This window comes from Sardina pilchardus, chromosome 16 (assembly GCF_963854185.1).
Source record: "Sardina pilchardus chromosome 16, fSarPil1.1, whole genome shotgun sequence".
NCBI lineage: Eukaryota > Metazoa > Chordata > Actinopteri > Clupeiformes > Clupeidae > Sardina > Sardina pilchardus.
This window is the reverse complement of record NC_085009.1, coordinates 17,292,040-17,310,542: the sequence shown is the minus strand read 5'-3', so window position 1 is coordinate 17,310,542 and position 18,503 is coordinate 17,292,040. Positions and strand designations below refer to the sequence as shown.

Here is an 18,503-nt window from a genome sequence, read left to right as displayed (position 1 = left end):
ACCTCAAACTAACTAACCATGCATCTTTCATCTCTCCCTCTCTCTCTTTCTATCTCTCCCTCTCTCTCTGTTTCTATCTCTACCCCCCCCCCCCTCCCACGTACAGGTGGTGCCGCAGTGAAGGCCGGCGTGCATGAAGGGGACCGGATCATCAAGGTTGGATCACATGCTGTTAATGTTGTACTCTCTCGTTCTTCTCTTAAGAATCCGTCCCTCCTCCTCTCCTCCTTCCCCTTTCTCTCTCTCTCTCTCTCTCTCTCTTTCTCTCTCTCACTTTTGGTTCTCCTTCCTCCCCGCGCAGGTCAATGGCTCACTCGTCTCGTCCATGTCCCACCAAGAGGTGGTGAAGCTCATCAAATGTGAGTAGCCTGGCCAGCACTGGTGGTCCTGAGATATTTGTGTATGTTTGATGCGAAAGGTTAAGCGTCTTGACAATGGGGAAGACTGTGTGTGTGTACTGTGTGTGTGAGAGTGTGTGTGTGTGTGTGTGTGGGAAAGGAACTCGCTCGGTGGGAAATTCTGCCCAGTCAAGATAACTTCTGCACCCTCGTGAGGGGTCACTTCCCTCTTCGATTTTCTCTGGACCTTTGCTCGTCCTTCTCACCGTCTCTATTGGATTATCCACCTAATCTCACCGCTGTTTGTGTTTGTTTATATGATTATGTAGCTAGTGTGTCAAACGTGTATTACATCGCTTTCCTTCTCTCTCTTACCTCCCGTTTTTGTCTTCTTTTTCATTCTCTCATTCTCTGTCTCTTTCTCCCACTCTCCTCCTCTCCCCCACAACCTGCCCCAACTTTTCTCCCTTTCTCCCTCTCTTTCTCTTTCTCTTTATCTCTCTCACTCTCTCTATCTCTCACTCTCTCACTCTCTCTATCTCCCTCTCTTACTCTCTCTCTTTCTCCCACTCTCCTCCTCTCCCCCACAACCTGGCCCAACCTTTCTCCCTCTCTCCCTCTCTTTCTCTCCCCCCTCTCCCCTCTCTCTCCCTCTCTCCCCCTCCCCCTCTTTCTCTTTCTCTCTCTCTATCTCCCCCCCTCTCTCTCTCTCTATCTCCCTCTCTATCTCCCTCCCTCTCTCTCTATCTCCCTCCCTCTCTCTCTATCCCTCTCTCTCCTGCAGCTGGGACGTATGTGGCTCTGACCCTGCAGGGTCCGGCTCCCTCGGCAGCAGCTGTTCCGCTCCAGCCCCTCTGCACCGACCTCCTGCCCAATCACAGGACAGCGTCGCCCCCTCCGGCACCGCCCCTTCCCCCCACCACACCAGGCAGCTCCTCGCACAGAATCACCGGACCCAAACCACTTCAGGTGCGCAAGTCAGACACACGCACACACACACGCACATACATACACACACACACACACACACACACACACACACACACGCACATATACACATACACACACACACTTATACAAACACACACACACAGGCTGCATGGACACACCGAGACACGTACACACACATACACACACACACACACATATATATGTTAAATTGACACTCTGAGACACATACACACGCACACACTCATACACACATATGTTAAATTGACACTCTGAGACACAAACACACGCACACACACATGCACACATGTTAAATTGACACACTGAGACACACACACACACACATGCACACATTTATTAAATTGACACACCCACGTACACACACACATCTGTGCATGGAACACACATGAAGGCACACAATCTCCCCACAACTATTTCCACGCCTTGAACCTGTATTGATCATAGGTTTTGGTGAGTGATAAAGCGCTAGGCTACTAGCTTAAAGTGTGTTTGCACTGTGTGGGTGAGTGACTAAGTGCTGTGAGATGTTATCAAACTGCGGCACTAGCAGATTAGTGGAAATGGATTTGTGTACAGCAGCACAGTCAGCTCTCCCTGTTGTAGTATTATAAGCCCTTTTAGCAAGGAACAGATTTGTGTTTAGTCCTTCAGTGTATGCAACCATATGTCCTCGTATGCAACCATATTGATTTTGAGTATGGCAATATGATGTTAAGCTGATTTAATTTAACCCTTTGTGGTGAACCAGAGCAATGTAACAACATTGCTGCAGAAGCAAGGGAAGGGTGTGTATTTGAAATGCTCTTGAGTTGAAATACCAGCAGCCTTTCTCTTGGATTCCGGACCCAACCTTAAATGTACACTTTTCATGCCCATTTTTCATAATATTCTACCTCTAGGACCCAGAGGTGCGGAAGCACGCCTCGGAGATCCTCAGGAAGATGCTGGAACAGGAGGAGGCAGAGCTTCAGGTATGGGCACTGTCAATCCAGTGGGTCTGGCCGATTACCAGTGGCACGTCTAGAAAATTGTCAGCTGTCAGCGTAGCTGTTTCAGTGTGTGCTCTGTGCGATCTAGTCTGTGTTGTCTGGCTTTGCAGGAGCTGCTGGAGGAGTTGTCGCGAAATCCCACCCCCTCGTTGGAGGATCGAGTAGAGAGCGCAAAGAGGCGGGCCAATCAACTCCGGGTCAAACTTCAGCAAGATCTGGTGGGTTTCCAGCCATGGTGACGTATGGTTCAGTTAATTGTTTGGGGGGAACATTCCAGAAGATGGCAGATGTGTTGGGGGCTGAGTTGAGCAAAGCTCTGTCTCTGACATGACATGCAGACTGGGATGTGACTTCCTTTCTGCTCACACTTTGTTTCAATATTCCTCCTCTCTTTCTTTCTCTCTTCCTCTGTCTCTCTCTCCCTCTCTCTTCCACGCCTTTTCAGGATGGGAAGCGATCTGAATCAGTTACAAGCTATTTAATGGCAGGAGAAGGTGTGTATGCTTTGTCCTTTCACTTGGTGTGTGTGTGTGTGTGGGGGGGGGGGCATTCCTGCTCTGTGTGTGTGTTGGTTATCTGCAAGAGTCGGGGTTTTTTTAGCTTTGGATGTTTAACTTTCGCTGTGTTGGCAGGGCGACTGTCGGTGGAGTCCAGTGAAGGAGACTTCGAGGTGAGTGCAAATTGAAATGCCAAAAGCAAGATGGAGTGTGTGTGTGCGTGTGTGTGTGCGTGTGTGTGTGCGTGTGTGTGTGTGTGTGTGTGTGTGTGTGTTTGTGTGCGTGTGAGACAGTAAGAGGGAGCGAGTGTGCAAGAGTAAGAGTGATTGAGGGACGGAAGATGCGTGTGAGTTGCCCATCATCCCTTGCCTCCTCCCATCTGACCATAAAGAATGTGCAGGTTACTGCAGTCCATAAATAAGCAGCGCCAAACATGAAAATGAGTGAAGGAAGGAAAGAGAGAGAGGGGGGGGGGGGGGAGACAGAGGATGTGTGGGAGAGAGAAAGATAGAGGGATGAGTGGCATTGAGACGAGATAAGAGGATGATGGAGTGACAACAAACATGAGTGGTTTTAGTGAATGGTGCAGAAAAAGAGATAGATATCATGTGTGTTTGAGAGAAAGAGAGAGAGAGAGAGATTATGTGTGTTTTAGAAAGGGATAGAGATATATATTATGTGTGTTTGAGAGAAAGAGAGAGATATTATGTGTGATTGAGAGGGGGAGAGAGAAATATTATGTGTGTTTGAGAGAGAGGGAGAGAGAGATATTATGTGTGTGTTAGAGAGAGAGAGAGAGAGAGAGAGAGATGTTATGTGTGTGTGTGTGTGTTTGAGTGAGAGAGAGAGAGAGAGAAGCCGTCCCATCACCCCTCCCTGGTGTTGCAGGTGTGTGAGAGCCCCCACTCCTCCCCCTCCTCCTCCTCCCTCCGGATCCCCCTGCACCGCAGACAAGGCTCCGACACACACAGCACCCCTGAGCCGGTGAGACCACACACACACACACACACACACACACACACACACACACACACACACCGAGTCATGCATGCTTCCATTCAAGCCATTAAGACACAACCCATGCACATGTTCATACACACACACACACACACACACACACACACACACATTTCCACAGCACCCCCAAGCCAATCAGACATAGTGCATGGACATGGATACATGCACATGTTCGGTCACTCAAGCGCATACACACACACAAGCATGCAAATCATGGCATCCTCTGGGTAGTAACATGCCACACGCAGGCAAGCAAACACGCATGCACAATACAAGCACATAGTTATTTGCAGACACACTTATGACACGTCAACGCTGTCTAATACACACATATCTACAACTCACACTTATTTGTAGAGGCACACACATTTACACAATCCTCATTTTGTAGAGACACACGCACACATACACACACACACACACACACACAGAGACAGTGTAGTAACTGTTGACTTCCCCTGGCAGGGTGGGAAGGCCCAGATCATTGGCCCAGAGGAGGAAGAGGAGGATGAGGATGGGTACACTTTCAACGAGGTGAGAAAGTCCTCTTCCTCCCATCAGCACTACCATGACCATCTTCATCTTCATCACAGAGAACACTACACACACACACACACACAAAGCTTCACTTTCACTCGCTGTGTACTTTCTTTTTAAGTTCACACTTCACACCCTTTCCCGTCTTTCCCTCACTGTTGCTGTAATCATCTTTTGTCTGTTTGTCTGTGTTGCTCACATTTTCTCCTCTCTCTGTCTCTTTCTCTTTCTCTCTCTATCTTTCTCGCTCCCTTTCTCTCTTTCTCTCTCTCTCTCTTTATCACTCCCTTTCTCTTTCTTTCTTTCTTTCTTTCTTGCTTTCTTTCTCGCTCCCTTTCTTCCTGTCTTTTCTTTCTTTCTTTCTTTCTTTCTTTCTTTCTTTCTCTCCTTCTCTCTCTCTCTGTGTCTCTCTGCATCCCCCTTTTTTCTCTCTCGCTCCACCAGGTGGATGGCCCTTTCCAGGATCTGGAGTTGTTGAAATCTCGTCCGGCTCACATGACGGTCTTCATGCGATACGTCTTCAGCCAGCTACTTGATCCCAACCCGCTAGTGAGTGTGCATTTCCTTCTCATCCGTCTCATCTGTCCTCTACTCTGGCTCATCCCTTTGTTCTCTCCCTCCTGATTCCCATGGGGGCCATTCACATTGATGCACCCTTTTTTAGCTACAGATGCTCATACTCGGTTGTTGTGTTGACCTGTGGAACAACGCAACTAGAGAAACAGTAGATCATTGCCGGGTGCTTCTCTGTAATTTGAGCGCGGTGCAAGGCAAGCACCTAGCGTTCAAAGTTAAAAATAGTTTCACTTTTTGTTCAGCGATTGTTTGTTACTTAGCTACCAATCTACACTATACAGGTTGTACGAGTTGTTATGGTGAGCTCATTGTAGTACTATGGACCCCAGTACAGCAAACAACCACACAGCACTTCTATCTTAACAATGTTTAGCTTAGCCATAACATATTGAGACAAGTTAGTTTTATCAGATCATCTCCCTATAGGTTAATGTATGTTCTCTGTATGAGGTGAAGTTTCACTTAGGAATAACTAGTTTGTGTGCAGCAGCAGCAGCAATTCCCAAACCATGTCATAAATCCTCCATTATCATTTTTTTTATCTTTAGCGTGGATGTCTAGAAAATATCATACTGTATGCTATTGAATTCTTCTATAATGAGTACATTTAAACACGTTTTGACGCCAGGACGCCGGTGCGCCCTTAGAGGTCCAGTGGCATCTCACTCTGTGCGTGCACAATATAAACCTTGAATCCTGTTGAACTCTTATCATTAGACTATAGCTGCCCTACTAGGCTTAATGTCGAGGAGCCGCTACTGCTGAAACTGTTGTATATTAATCTCTTCCGGATTGCGTTTCCTGTTGTTCTCTTATTGTTGTCCTCTTCCTTCCCCTTTGTGATGCTGTTTTGTCTTTAAAGTACCATAATAGCTATTTGTTTGTTTTAACTTTGTGTGTGTGTGTGTGTGTGTGTGTGTGTGTTGTTAGCTGTTCTACCTGTCTGTGGAGGCGTACCTGGGCTCCAGCACGAAGGACGCTCGCAATCTGGCCCCTCAGATCTGCTCCCACTTCCTGGATCGTGACGCCGTAAGTTTTCTCCTCTCTCTTCCTTTCTCTGCCTCCTTCTGTCCCATGACAGTAGTTCAATTAAAGATCGTTGTTAATGAAATACCAAGGCCTCTCTGTACGTTTGTACTCCAGATAGTTAACAGGAGGTGGCATTCAGCATTTGAAATTGTGATTAACAGTGTCTTAATAACAGATCGCCACATATTGTATTTCTGCAGCTGTGTAGTTGTCCTGCGGTAATCGAATCTAACTGAGTGCAGGTTATTGACCGATCTGTCTCCTCTGCTTTATAGCCGCTCAGAATAAAAGTGAGAGAGGAGTTCCTGTCAGATATTGGTGAGTTCCGGATTAAATTGCGTGTGTGTGTGTGTGTGTGTGTATGTTTGTGTGTGTGTGTGTGTGTGTGTGTGAGTTATGCTCTTACTGGTCATCATATGCATCATTAATATGCTGTAATGAGTGTATTGATATGTTTTGATGCTTCCATAGTGTGTTCGTGCTGTTTCTGCTTTATACTGTGTGTACTATGGTGTGTGTGTGTGTGTGTGTGTGTGTTAATGTGTTGTAATGTGTGTTTGGCACAGAGAGCCGGCTGCAGGCGCAAGAGGACATCAGAGGGCCGCTCTCTGAGCTCCAGCAACAAGTCCTGCCTGACATCCAGGACCAGATCCAGGACTACAGGTAGCGAGCGTGTGTGTGTGTGTGTGTGTGTGTGTGTGTGTGTTTTAACAAGAAGAGTAGTCCATATTATTAGTATTTGTGAGTACATTTCATTTGTGTGTGTTTTAGCAACAGAGTTGTCCATATTATTTAGTATTTATGAGTAAATGTTTGTGTGTGTGTGTGTGTGTGTGTGTGTGTGTGTGTGTGTGTGTGTGTGTGTGTGTGTGTGTGTGTGTGTGTGTGTGTGTGTGTGTGTGTGTGTGTGTGTGTGTGTGTGTGTGTGTGTGTGTGTGTGTGTGTGTGTGTGTGTGTGTGTGTGTGTGTGTGTGTGTGTGTGTGCAGGAGTAAGCAGATGATGGGACTGGGGTCTCTGTTTGGGGAGAGTGACCTGCAGCAGCTGGACGGAGACCCGGCCAAGGAGAGGCAGGTGGTGGACCGGCAGGTGACCGCCCTCTGGGAGATCCTGTGAGTTAACAAGCCAGCACGCATTTCACAAGTACACTACACGCATCATCAGTACATCACAGTACACTTTACTAGCATACTGCACACTAGACTACGGCACTCTTTACTGTTATATTTTATATAACTTACTAGCACACTATACTACATTATAGTACACACATGTGTGTAGCACACATTCACACGCCAACATGCATTTCATAAGTGCACTACATGCATCACAGTACACCTAAATAGCGTACTACGACACTCTTCACTGTTATACTTCATATACTAACTACACTACATTACAGTACACTATTAGCACACCACACTACAGTATAGTACACAATCTACTAGCACACTGCAGTGTAGTACACACTCTACTAGCATGCTACACTACATTATAGTACACATTTTACTAGAACACTACGCTACCTACTATTGTACATACTCTACTCACACACTATACTATGGTATAGTACACACTTTGCTAGCACACTACAGTATCGTATACTACATCAAACCACACTACACTGCAGTATGCACATTATTAGTACACTGCACACTACATGGCACAACTAGATTGCACAAGTGCACACACACACACACACACACACACACACACACACAACATGGCACTTTACTTGTGCTCTCTTTATTAGTAAATCGCACTCCACCACAGAGGGAAAGGAGTTTACTTCGTCAATAATGAGGCCACCCCTCTTTAAAACATGTTGTAGTGTTTGCTGTTGCTGTTTTCTGTAGTAGTAGTAGTTGTCGTTTCCATTGTTGTCAACCTTTTTGGAAGAGCATGGGTCTGCAGTGCTTTTTGGTCGCATCTGTCGTAGTGTAATTGCATCCCGCTAGCTATAGTCATTATCATTATCAGAGGACCATCTAATGATTTTATGAGTTTGGATAGCCTGTGGCTGGCCGGACAGCCCATTTAGCCCACATGTACCTAACGACCATGCACACATTTATGTAATAAGCTCAGTGCATTAACGGAGGGACAGGTCTGATGGTTTGAATAGGCTTACTGCAGTGCATGGCCACGTAGCCCGAGAGTAAGACCTGTGGGAGAATGACGAGGCACTCTGGGACCTACAGAATCTAGCCGTCATTAATGTAAAGCCGGATTGTGTTGTGTATTATACGGTGTGGTATGGGGTATGTTGTTAGGTTGCCTCTACTGTTAGAAATCTCACTGTCGACAGTAATTAGGCAGAGAGAGACACACACACACACACACATTATAAGTGATATCCACTGTGTTCAGTCAGATGGCACATAATTAAACTTGACTCCGGCAAAGTTCCAAAGGTCACCACAGCAGCAATCACACCTCACAGCTTTAGTCATATGACAAAGAGAGAGAGAGAGCCCACACACACACACACACACACACACAAATCACACATGCATCACTTGCACCTCACTGGGACATAAATACACACAGAGATAGAGAGGCAGAGAGAGAGAGAGAGAGAGAGATCACATGATTTTTGTAGGGACAGCAGTTAACTTTTCTTTCAGAGATGTGTATGTGTGTGTGTGTGTGTGTGAGGCAGCAAAAGCAGTGCAGGATCTACATCGAATGCTCTCCCTTTCAGGAAGACAAGCTGACCATCCAGTGTTTTAAAGTGTTGTGTATGTGTGTCGTGTAAGGGAGAAGGACTGTACGAGGGATGTGTTGGCAGTAAAAGAGCTCATATTTGTTCTCGCTCCTCTGTTTTGTTTCAGCTCAAAGCACGAGGAGGACAGAAGGTAAGAGCTACGCAGTGCATGCTAGATCCTTTTAAGACACAGATTACAAGCACAATTCCTGACTAGGGATGTAATGGTACACTCAACTCGATTCGGTACGATTCACGATGTTAATGTCACCATATGATAGGGCCGAATGACCATGCAGACAAATTATGACTGAACATATTCCTTTATTTGTATAAACTGAGAACACATGGTCTGAACTTGTTGTCAGCTAAGTTTCCCAGTCTCATGCATATTTTCCAGTGCCCTGATGAGGACTTTAAATTTGAATAATCTTTTGATCAATCTGACTCCCAATTTCACTATTGTTGCCAATCATCAGGATGTCTTATCACTCCGAACAGCCAATCAACAACTTTCTTTCTTTATTTCTCTCTCTATCTCTCCCTCTCTCCCTCCCTCCTCATCTCTCCTCATCTCTCCATCAGTTCTCCTCTGGCATCTGCGGTGCTGCTCTACCTGAGACATTCGGGCATTAAGCTGCGGGACTCGCGGGTCTTCCCTGGCCTCATCTCCGAGAAAGAGAAGTGGCTCCCCTTCTTCCCCAAGGCTAAGAGGGTAGGATGACCAGCGTTTCACACGAGCCATACACTTAAGGGGGACAGACAACTCGCATGTTGGGATGAGCTGTTGGTTAAGATTGTGCGCGACAGCCACCATTTCCTGCTAGCTCTTAGCTCCCCCCCTGTACTAGAATCATATTGCTATTCTGGTAGATATGCACCAGACAGGACTCTGCCAAGAGCACATCAAACATGATAAGAGGCTACTCCTAAGAGGGAGTAGTGGTCACTGAAGTAGTCGCTATCAGGAGTCCCGGCCTGTTCCACAAAGGACAAGTGGGACCTTTTCTACGGTGGTTATGGAATCTAAATGTGACTAGTCAGTTTTAACTTTAGCCGCAAATTGAGGTTGGTTGACAGAAGTGGCGTGTGGAAAGCTAGGCAGTAAAAAAAGGTCAACAACCTTTGAGATTCCATGCCAGGTCTCACCTGCCATGTGGGGGTGTTAAGTTTCACCGGAGCAGCAGGGCTGTAAGAAATCGGTCCTCATGCGTGAAATGTTCGCTGTTCACTGATCGTTTTTGACACGCAATATTACGACATCGTCGACATAAAAGAAAAAGAAACCACCAAATAGGTATGATATTATTTCATTGACAGGAAATGATTGTTTTCTCTCTTTCCCATCGTAACAGTTAAGTAGTGGCAAGAAGGATGGAGAGGACAAGAAGAGAAACCCCATCCTGAAGTACATTGGCAAACCCAGGAGCACGTCCCAGTCCAGTAAGAACCCCTGCAGGGCAGACACGCAGAGGACACTGCAAAGCACCTCAATGTTAAATACTTACCCAAACATACACAGATATAATTACATACCGTATATGGAAGACCAATGTCTGAATTTGCTAGAGTAATATTAATTCAGTACACATGAAAACAGACGTATACAGAGGTGGAGATTACACTGATCCATTTTACAGAAGTATATTCTGACCCATTCTGTCATGATTTTTGCCTTTTGTGTGTCATCTTATAATTTTGCCTCGTCATCTTTGTTTTGCTTATGTTTTTTTTTATCAGCCGTTATGTTTCTGGGGTTGTAGTTTTGTAGATAAATGAGTTTCATGGTTTGAATCCCTTTGCGGAGTTCACAGTTTTCATTTCCTTCCCCTTTTCCAGCGTTCCATGTCCCATTGTCCCCCACAGAAGGTATTTTTGGCTTTCTTTGATTTTGACATTACTTTCGTATGATCTTCTTTTCCCCATAATTATCATTGTTTCATATATTTCATAAAGTGATTTTTTTTAGTATTTTAGGCCATGTGTCTGTCTCGCTTTGTCTCATTTAAAAAAAGTATTCTTTCTTGGTCATGTCATCTCCACCTAACATCATCTCTTCTTCCTTCATCTCCCCCTCCCTCTCTCTCTCTATCCCCCATTCCCTCCCTCACTCACTCACTCTCTGCCCCCCCTTCTCTCTGTCCCTCTCTCTCTCTCTCTCTCTCTCTCTTTCTTTCTCTCTCTCTCTCTCTCTCTCTCTCTGTCTGTCTCTGTCTCTCTCTCTCTCTGGGCAGTCCGTCCAGGTAACGTGCGGAACATCATCCAGCAGTTTGAGAACCACACGGAGAGTGTTGGGGAGGAGGGGGTAGACGCCGAGGGCCAGCGGCTCTCCACCAGCAGCCTTGGAGAGGAGAGCATGGACAGGTGTGTGTGTGTGTGTGTGTGTGTGTGTGTGTGTGTTTGTTATTTTTGTCTGTTTCTGTGTTTTACTATCACTTGGACAGCTTTGGTTAAGTAATAGACAGGTGTTTGTGTATGTTTGTGTGTAGATGAAGTGATTGACAGGTGTGTGTGTGTGTGTTTTGTCCATAGCTGTCCCTCCAGGATTGTTTAACGAATATTTCAGCAATTGCATTTGTTGAGAATTAATTCTGTGATTAATTTAATAATTGCAACAAAGCCCTCACAAAATCAAGTTTTACGAGTTTTGCCCTGAAGTTGAATCTCACAAGATCCTGTCTGTCTGTCTGTCTGTGTGTGTGTGGATGTGTGTTTTGTGCGCTGATGTGATTGCACTTACGTGAGTGTCTATTTCTTTGCTGGCATCAGACTGTGTGTGTGTGCGTGTGTTGGTATCTATCTCTGTTTTGGTATCTGTCTGTGTGTGTATTTCGGTGTCTGAAAGCCTGTGTGTGTGTGTGTGTGTGTGTGTGTGCTGAGGAGTTCTTTCCCTCATTTGATATTCATTTGGGAGTACAGTGGGTGGTGTGTCTGATGTGTGTGAACAGCTGCCTCAGATCTGTTTAGTGTGTGTCTGTGTGTGTGTGTGTATGTGTTTTTGCGTGTGATTCATAATATGCTACAATGCATTGATACTCCGTTGTTTTTCACTTTTATTCTTCTCTTTTCTTTTTTGTGTCCTCCCTTTTTCTTTCACTTTCTCCATGTTACTCTTCATCCTCCTCTCTTCCTTCTTGTTTTACTCTCTCCCCTCTGTCTCCCCCACCCTGCTCCCTCTCTCCCTCTCTCTCTCTCTCTCTCTCTCTCTCACACTCTGTCTCGCTCTATCTATCTATCTATCTCCCCCATACTCCCCGCCCTTCCTCCCCCGCTCCCTCTCCCTCTATCTCTCTGCCCCTCCGCCCTTCCTGTCCCTGTTCCTGTCCCTCTCTCCTCTCTCTATCTCTCTCTCTCTCCCCCTCTCTCTTTCCCCTCTCTCTCTCTCTCTCACACACACACACACAGCCCGACGGTCTCTGTGCGTCTGGCTCGCAGTGAGTCTCTGAAGGCCCAAGGGGAGGGGCGTCGCCGCGGCATCACAACAGGGGCCGAGTCCGTGCCTCGTTCCCGTAGCGATGTGGACATGGAGGACTGCGGGGAGGAGAGGGAGGGGCCGGGCCTGCGGCCGTTACATCACAGCGCCTCGTCCTCAGCCTCCAGCAGTTCAGCCAGGTACACACACACACACACACACACACACACACACTCTCATGTACTCACGCTCACATACACATAATCACACATACATCCCCATTTTCTCTCTCACACACACACGCTCACATTCAAATACCCACTCACACAAACAAAATCATACTTGCACTGACTTACTCGCACATTTCATACACACACTCACTCGCACACAGACACTTACTGTACTTGCACACACACTTTTTCTTTTGTGCATTTGCACTTTTGTGCACACACAGGCGTGGATATGCTTGCATGACACTTTCTGAGATGATTTCTGTCTCCTCATCTCTTATCCATCTCCCCCCCTCCTCTCTCTCCCCTCTCCTCTCTCTCCCCTCTTCTCTCTCTCCCCCCTCCTCTCTCCCCTCTCCTCTCTCTCCCCCTCCTCTCTCTCCCTCTTCTTCTCTCCCCCTTATCTCTCTCCCCCCTCCTCTCTCCCCCTTTTCTCTCTCAGGTCTCTGGAGAACCCCACTCCTCCATATACTCCTCGCACCAGACGCAGGTGAGTCCGAGGAACTACAGATCCCAGTCTGACAGCACACATCACACACACAGACACATATCACACACACAAACACACATACCTCGACACACTCACTCTTATTTAAATGTAAATTATCATGATCACACCTTTGGGTATGCGCTCTCCCACACACTCTCACACAGACACACACACACACGCGCACACACACACACACACACACACACACACTCTTTCCCATTCCATGATCCCTGCTTACAGACAACACACACTTTAATGGCCCTTAATGGTCTCTAATTGTCCAGTATTTATGTGCATCTGAAATGTTTTTGAACCTGTACCGGTAATGGGCCATTAGATAGCCCACATCCTCTCATTCGCCTCCATTAATTCCTGGAAATGACTGATCTGAGGGTGATGAACGTTTGAGAGGGAAGGCAAGTGATCCACTGGACCTCTCTGGGTACTAAGGTGCTCCCTGGGCATTATGGGCGTGTGATGACCATCCTCAGCATACGCGACGCTGTGTGCGTTGCGTTTTGGAAATGCTGTTTTGCCTTATTTAAAGAAGAGGCAGTCTGTCAGTTAACTCACCCAGGAATGAGAATGGGCATACAATGTGCATTGCATTACATTTGGCCCAATGCTTAGTCACTTGCCTGTGCGCATCATAAAAAAAAAAAAAAAAATGTTGGGTAAAATGCAAGACAGTGTAGCACAGTCATGATTAGGGATGGGAATTGATAAGATTTTTCCGATTCCGATTCCATTTTCGATTCTGCGAAACGATTCGGTTCTTTATCGATTCTCTTATCGATTCTCTCATTTGGAGAAAATAACAAATCGATCAAGTAGCATCAACTTTAGTTCAGTTCAGAAGTGAAAAGAGAGGCTAGAGGTAGACTAAAGCCTACCTTACACTGACAAGATTTGGGAAAGATTCTTGAAAGACTGTAGTCTTTTGAGTAAAGTCTGAATGAGGGGCATTAGTTAAAAGACTACAATCTTTCAAGAATCTTTCCCAAATCTTGTCAGTGTAAGGTAGGCTTAAGACATGTACTGCCAGCCTCTGAGCCAGTCCGCCCCTTGTCACAGTCATCTTCTAAATTAAATGCATGAGATGGTTGCGTTCATTTAATGTTAACTGTTAAATAGCAGGTGCTACAACTAGGCAAATGGCACTAACATGAACGGTGAAACAGAAAAAAAGTGTTTGTTTAAAAGTAGGTACTATGCTAAACCAAACCTCTATAATTTCAAAGGTCTATGCTAAACTATACCATATATCCTCAAATTATGGCTAGATTATTTTATTTGCTTAGGCTGCACAAAGCAGAGGACTTTATTTGGGGCAGACGTGCACTGGAGACAGGCCGTCTGCGTGTTTCATTGTAAGACATGTATGCCTACCGGTAGGCTATCAAAATCGAAAGATTTTCAATTTGGTTTGGGATTTAATTAATTTTGGACAGTTTGCTTATATTGCTAAATGTTGTGACTGATGACCACTGAAAGCTCGGGGGTATTTGATGCATCACGATTGCGTTTCATGTAGTTGAAACAGTGTCGGTATTTCCACCTGCTGTTTATTACGAGACAGAGCGCCGCTTTCATTCATTCATTGAATGTGGGTGCTGTAGGCTTATGGAAACCTTATTCAGTAGGCATTAGCCAAGTAGCCTATATATTGAGTATTTAGGTAGCCTATGCATGATCTAGCCTACTTTTAATTAAATACGTTGGCTGGAATGCCTCCAATTGTGTTTAAATGTCGTCTCCTGCTTCAGCCTCAGAACGGGGCGGCAAGCGAGTGTGTTGGAAACCCATGGTGTACAACGACTTTTAATTGACAACAATATCAAACCAACTAATCAACAATATAAACTATTAAGAAGAGCTCTTATTTATTTCAGTTAAATATAATTTCGGGTCATAATTTAAGGATTGTAAGCAACGTTTGCAATATTATTTTGGCTGCCAACACACGTTGCATAAAGACCGCAAGTTTTATCTGCTTTGCGTTCACTGGCTTAGCCTAAAGCCTACTCATTCCATCAAATAGATAAAGACACATGATAGAAACAATACCTTTTTTCTTGTTATGTTGCTTCTTGATTGCCCTTGCACATAGGCCTAGCCTAAGAGACCAAGAGAGGAGGACTTATGGCTATCGCACCAGTCCGCTCAATTTGCCTGTTTCTGCCAAGGCGGCTATTCAGCTTTATTTCTTTGATTCTTTAAATGTAAGCCTTTAGCCTATTACTTATTAGGCTATTATTATTATTATTATTAGGCTATATAATTTATCATAATCATTATGAAGTTTAGCTACTGCTAAACCCTTTTGCAGAGGTGCTGGCGGAGGTTTGCGCCCTCCGAGTGCTTTCAGTTTTGGACTGCATTTGTGCTCTAACGTCAAATGTAGCCTAACTTAATAACCTAACTTATTTAAACTAACTAGCATTTGAGACTGATTGGGCAATGGGCATTGAACGCTGGTGTATACTTTTCTGCATTAGCAGAATGTCATTGCGCAACCACTGATTGATTTCTTCTTTTGGTTCGGTGTAGCCGTATACTTACAAAGTCATAGAACTCACTGTAGCCTACGGAAATGTTTCTGCACATAGGTAGTATTTCCTCCTGTTGAAGAAATATCCACTTTGCTTTGTACTTGCCCTGTTGTCATCCTTTCGGGTGTAAACCCATTTGTGCTGCATCCTTGGCAGTCGGCTGCGCTGAACTCGACGACGCCACGGACGTTGCGTATCTTGCGTAAGCTACGCAACCTGCGTGGCAACGTCCTTCGTGCCCATTGGAATCGATAAGGGAATCGTTTGCAAAACTGCCAAGCGATTCCAAGGAATCTAAACATGGGGAACCGGTTCTGAACGAGAACCGGTTTTCGATTCCCATCCCTAGTCATGATCGTTTATTTTCCCTTCTGACTCTTGTCCCCTCTCTGTCTAACCTTTCTCTACCTTTCCAACTGTCTCTTTTTGTCTTCTCCACCCTCTCTCTCTCTCCCTCCATTCCTCTCTCCATCCCTCGATCCCTTTCTCTCTCCCTCCCTCCTTCCCTCTCTCCCTCCCTTTCCCTCCATCCATCTCCATCCATGTCTCTTTTTGTCCTCTCCACCCTCTCTCTTATCTCTCCATCCCTCCTTCTCTCTCTCTCTCTCCCTCCCTCCCTCCATCCCTCTCTCTCTCTCCCCCACTGCAGGAGTGTGGAGCTGCCGGCTCTGCTGCTCCCGGAGGCTCCTGCTCTGGAGGAGGACGTGCCCGACGGGCAGAACTGGCAGGAGACGGTGGACGCGCCCATCCTCGCCTCGCTCAGCCCGCGCGAGGTCGACTGCCAGGCGGTCATCTACGGTGAGCCTCGCAGGGGTCAAAGGTTAAGGGGAAAAGGCCAGACCAGTAGGGGACCAGACGAGGGCAGCTAAACAGGGGGGCAAGAAACACTTTGTTGCTGAATCACAAAAAAAAACGTCTTAGTGGCTTCTTAGTCAAGGAGGTGGTATAGTGTATAGTCAAAGATCCTTCATTACTGACAAGATAGAGCAACATAATGCATCTCTATGGAAGCAAAATTCGAACAGTTCCTGTCTGTGGGATATCGATCTCTGTCAGATTGGCAAGCAGTTAAATTCGAATGTAACGTCACTTTCTAGGTCTGCTTAAAGGGGGATTTCGCCCCCCTCCCCTTTGCGAAAACAGAACACGGAAATGTCCGAACGTTTGTGCCTCTCGCTCCGCTTGAACCCTCTCTGGTATAGTCCTCCGTGCATCTTTGAATGCGTTGAAGATGTACGTCATTGACGCACGGTTTGAAGGCACACGACGAGTCTCACATACCGCATTGGTGATGCACTTCTCGCCCAAGTGCCACGTGCGCGAGACACAGCCACAGGGCTGCGCCAGCTCTCTAAGACAGTGATCCCCTCTTTTATTACACAGACATAAAGGCTCTGGGGATTTTGTTGCACGATACATAGAACAATGGTTGTGGTCCTGCTATTCTGTAGTGGCAACAGCATTGAAATACTATCCATGTAGTCTTATTTCCCTGTCATGCTGCCCACATAAACCCCGTCAATGCCAGCGCTTGGTTGGTCCCGTGTGTAGAAACAAGCAGTCTCGAGTGTAGCGATGTGTTTGTTGACGTGCCGTAAAGCCGGCTTGTTTATGGAGTGCCCCGCTCCCGCTGCGCGGCCGTAGATCATATCAGCACCAGCGCTGAGAGCCGAGAGCGGAGCGCGTGGAGTCCGTGCGCGGGCGGCTCAGGAGCTGATGACATGTTGATGGATGGCTGTGCGGCTAAAGAGCTCCTGCATGCCAGCAGACTTGCGCGCACATGGCTTCGAGCGTGCGTGGGTGTGCTCGTGTATGCTGCGTGTCTGTCAGTGTCTCTGTGTGTGTGTGTGTGTGTGTGTGTGTGTGTGTGTGTGTGTGTGTGTGTGTGTGTGTGTGTGTGTGTGTGTGTGTGTGTCTGTCTGTCTGTCTCTCTCTGTGTGCATTTGTCGGTCTGCATGTATGTCTATCTTTCTGTCTTGTATCTGAGTGTCTCTGTCTGTCTGTCTGTCTGCCTGCCTGCCTGCCTGAATCAGGGCTGTGATTCTTCTGTTTTTAAACGGAATTCGGGTTTTTTAGGCCTGAAAATGAATTTGCCACACAATTTGTATAGATCCGCTGGGTTTTTTTTGTTGGGGGGGGGGGGGGGGGGGGGGTCGGTTAGTTTGTCTTTGTCTTAGTGTGTGTGTGTGTGTGTGTGTGTGTGTGTCTGTCTGTGCTTTAGTGTATGTGTGTGTGTGTGTGTGTGTCTGTCTGTGCTTTAGTGTGTGTGTGTGGGGTCGGTTAGTTTGTCTTTGTCTTAGTGTGTGTGTGTGTGTGTGTGTGTGTGTGTGTGTCTGTCTGTCTGTGCTTTAGTGTGAGTGTGTGTGTGTGTGTGTCTGTCTGTGCTTTAGTGTGTGTGTGTGTGTGTGTGCTTTAGTCTGTCTCTGTGTGTGTGTCTGTCTGCTTTAGTGTGTGTGTGTGTGTGTGTGTCTGTGATTTAGTGTGTGTGAGGTGGGATCACAGTCAGGTCACACAAACACACACTTAGACTGACGCTGAGCTGCACATTTGGCTGGTTAGGAGCCCTTGCTTGGCCTGCTTCCAGATGCACAACAGACGGGATTAGCCGCTCCTTCCTCCCTTGTTTTCATTTGATTCATCTGTGCTTAACTCCACATAGATCAGATTAGGCCAGATTGGATTAGAGAGCTAATTGTCATTTACAGACTAGATTGCAGAATGTTGTGTATCTATTTCTTTTTTCTTTTATTTCTTTTTAATTTATTTATTTTCTTCTGCTTCTTTTCTTCCTGTTCTCCTTCCATTGTTCCCTCTTTCCACTCCTTCCTTCTTCTTTTCCTCCATCTCTCCTCCTCCACCACCTCCTCTTCCTTCTCTTCTTCCTGGTCTTCCTCATCTTCCTCCTCCTCCCCCTCCTCTCATCTACAGAGCTCTTCATCACGGAGGTGTCTCACCTGCGGACGCTGCGGGTGCTGGACCAGGTGTTCTTCCAGCGCATGCGTTTGGTCCTCAGCAACGAGGAGCTCACCTGCATCTTCCCCAACCTGGCACTGGTCTACGAGCTGCACGGTCAGTGTGTGTGTGTGTGTGTGTGTGTTTCTGTGTGTGTGTGTTTCTGTGTGTCTGTTTTCTCACCACCCACTGGTCTATGAGCTGCTGTGT

General features: G+C 46.4%; 1 protein-coding gene across 6 annotated transcripts in view; it reads left to right on the top strand.

Moving 5' to 3' along the window:
• arhgef11 (Rho guanine nucleotide exchange factor (GEF) 11) overlaps positions 1 to 18,503 on the top strand; it is a 39,414-nt gene that overhangs the window by 5,087 nt on the left and 15,824 nt on the right. For 4 of the 6 annotated variants that reach the window (XM_062515779.1, XM_062515775.1, XM_062515776.1 and 1 more), the window contains 23 exons: positions 107 to 156; positions 302 to 359; positions 1,123 to 1,307; positions 2,207 to 2,278; positions 2,407 to 2,514; positions 2,742 to 2,790; positions 2,929 to 2,966; positions 3,682 to 3,777; positions 4,276 to 4,344; positions 4,792 to 4,896; positions 5,854 to 5,952; positions 6,228 to 6,270; positions 6,519 to 6,615; positions 6,940 to 7,062; positions 8,785 to 8,808; positions 9,243 to 9,372; positions 10,013 to 10,100; positions 10,497 to 10,526; positions 10,892 to 11,021; positions 12,063 to 12,269; positions 12,742 to 12,789; positions 15,991 to 16,139; positions 18,270 to 18,410. In XM_062515779.1, the coding sequence (XP_062371763.1) occupies positions 107 to 156; positions 302 to 359; positions 1,123 to 1,307; positions 2,207 to 2,278; positions 2,407 to 2,514; positions 2,742 to 2,790; positions 2,929 to 2,966; positions 3,682 to 3,777; positions 4,276 to 4,344; positions 4,792 to 4,896; positions 5,854 to 5,952; positions 6,228 to 6,270; positions 6,519 to 6,615; positions 6,940 to 7,062; positions 8,785 to 8,808; positions 9,243 to 9,372; positions 10,013 to 10,100; positions 10,497 to 10,526; positions 10,892 to 11,021; positions 12,063 to 12,269; positions 12,742 to 12,789; positions 15,991 to 16,139; positions 18,270 to 18,410 (2,139 nt within the window). The remainder of the gene's footprint in view (positions 1 to 106; positions 157 to 301; positions 360 to 1,122; positions 1,308 to 2,206; positions 2,279 to 2,406; positions 2,515 to 2,741; positions 2,791 to 2,928; positions 2,967 to 3,681; positions 3,778 to 4,275; positions 4,345 to 4,791; positions 4,897 to 5,853; positions 5,953 to 6,227; positions 6,271 to 6,518; positions 6,616 to 6,939; positions 7,063 to 8,784; positions 8,809 to 9,242; positions 9,373 to 10,012; positions 10,101 to 10,496; positions 10,527 to 10,891; positions 11,022 to 12,062; positions 12,270 to 12,741; positions 12,790 to 15,990; positions 16,140 to 18,269; positions 18,411 to 18,503) is intronic. The other 2 variants (XM_062515777.1, XM_062515778.1) reach the window with 2 other exon arrangements.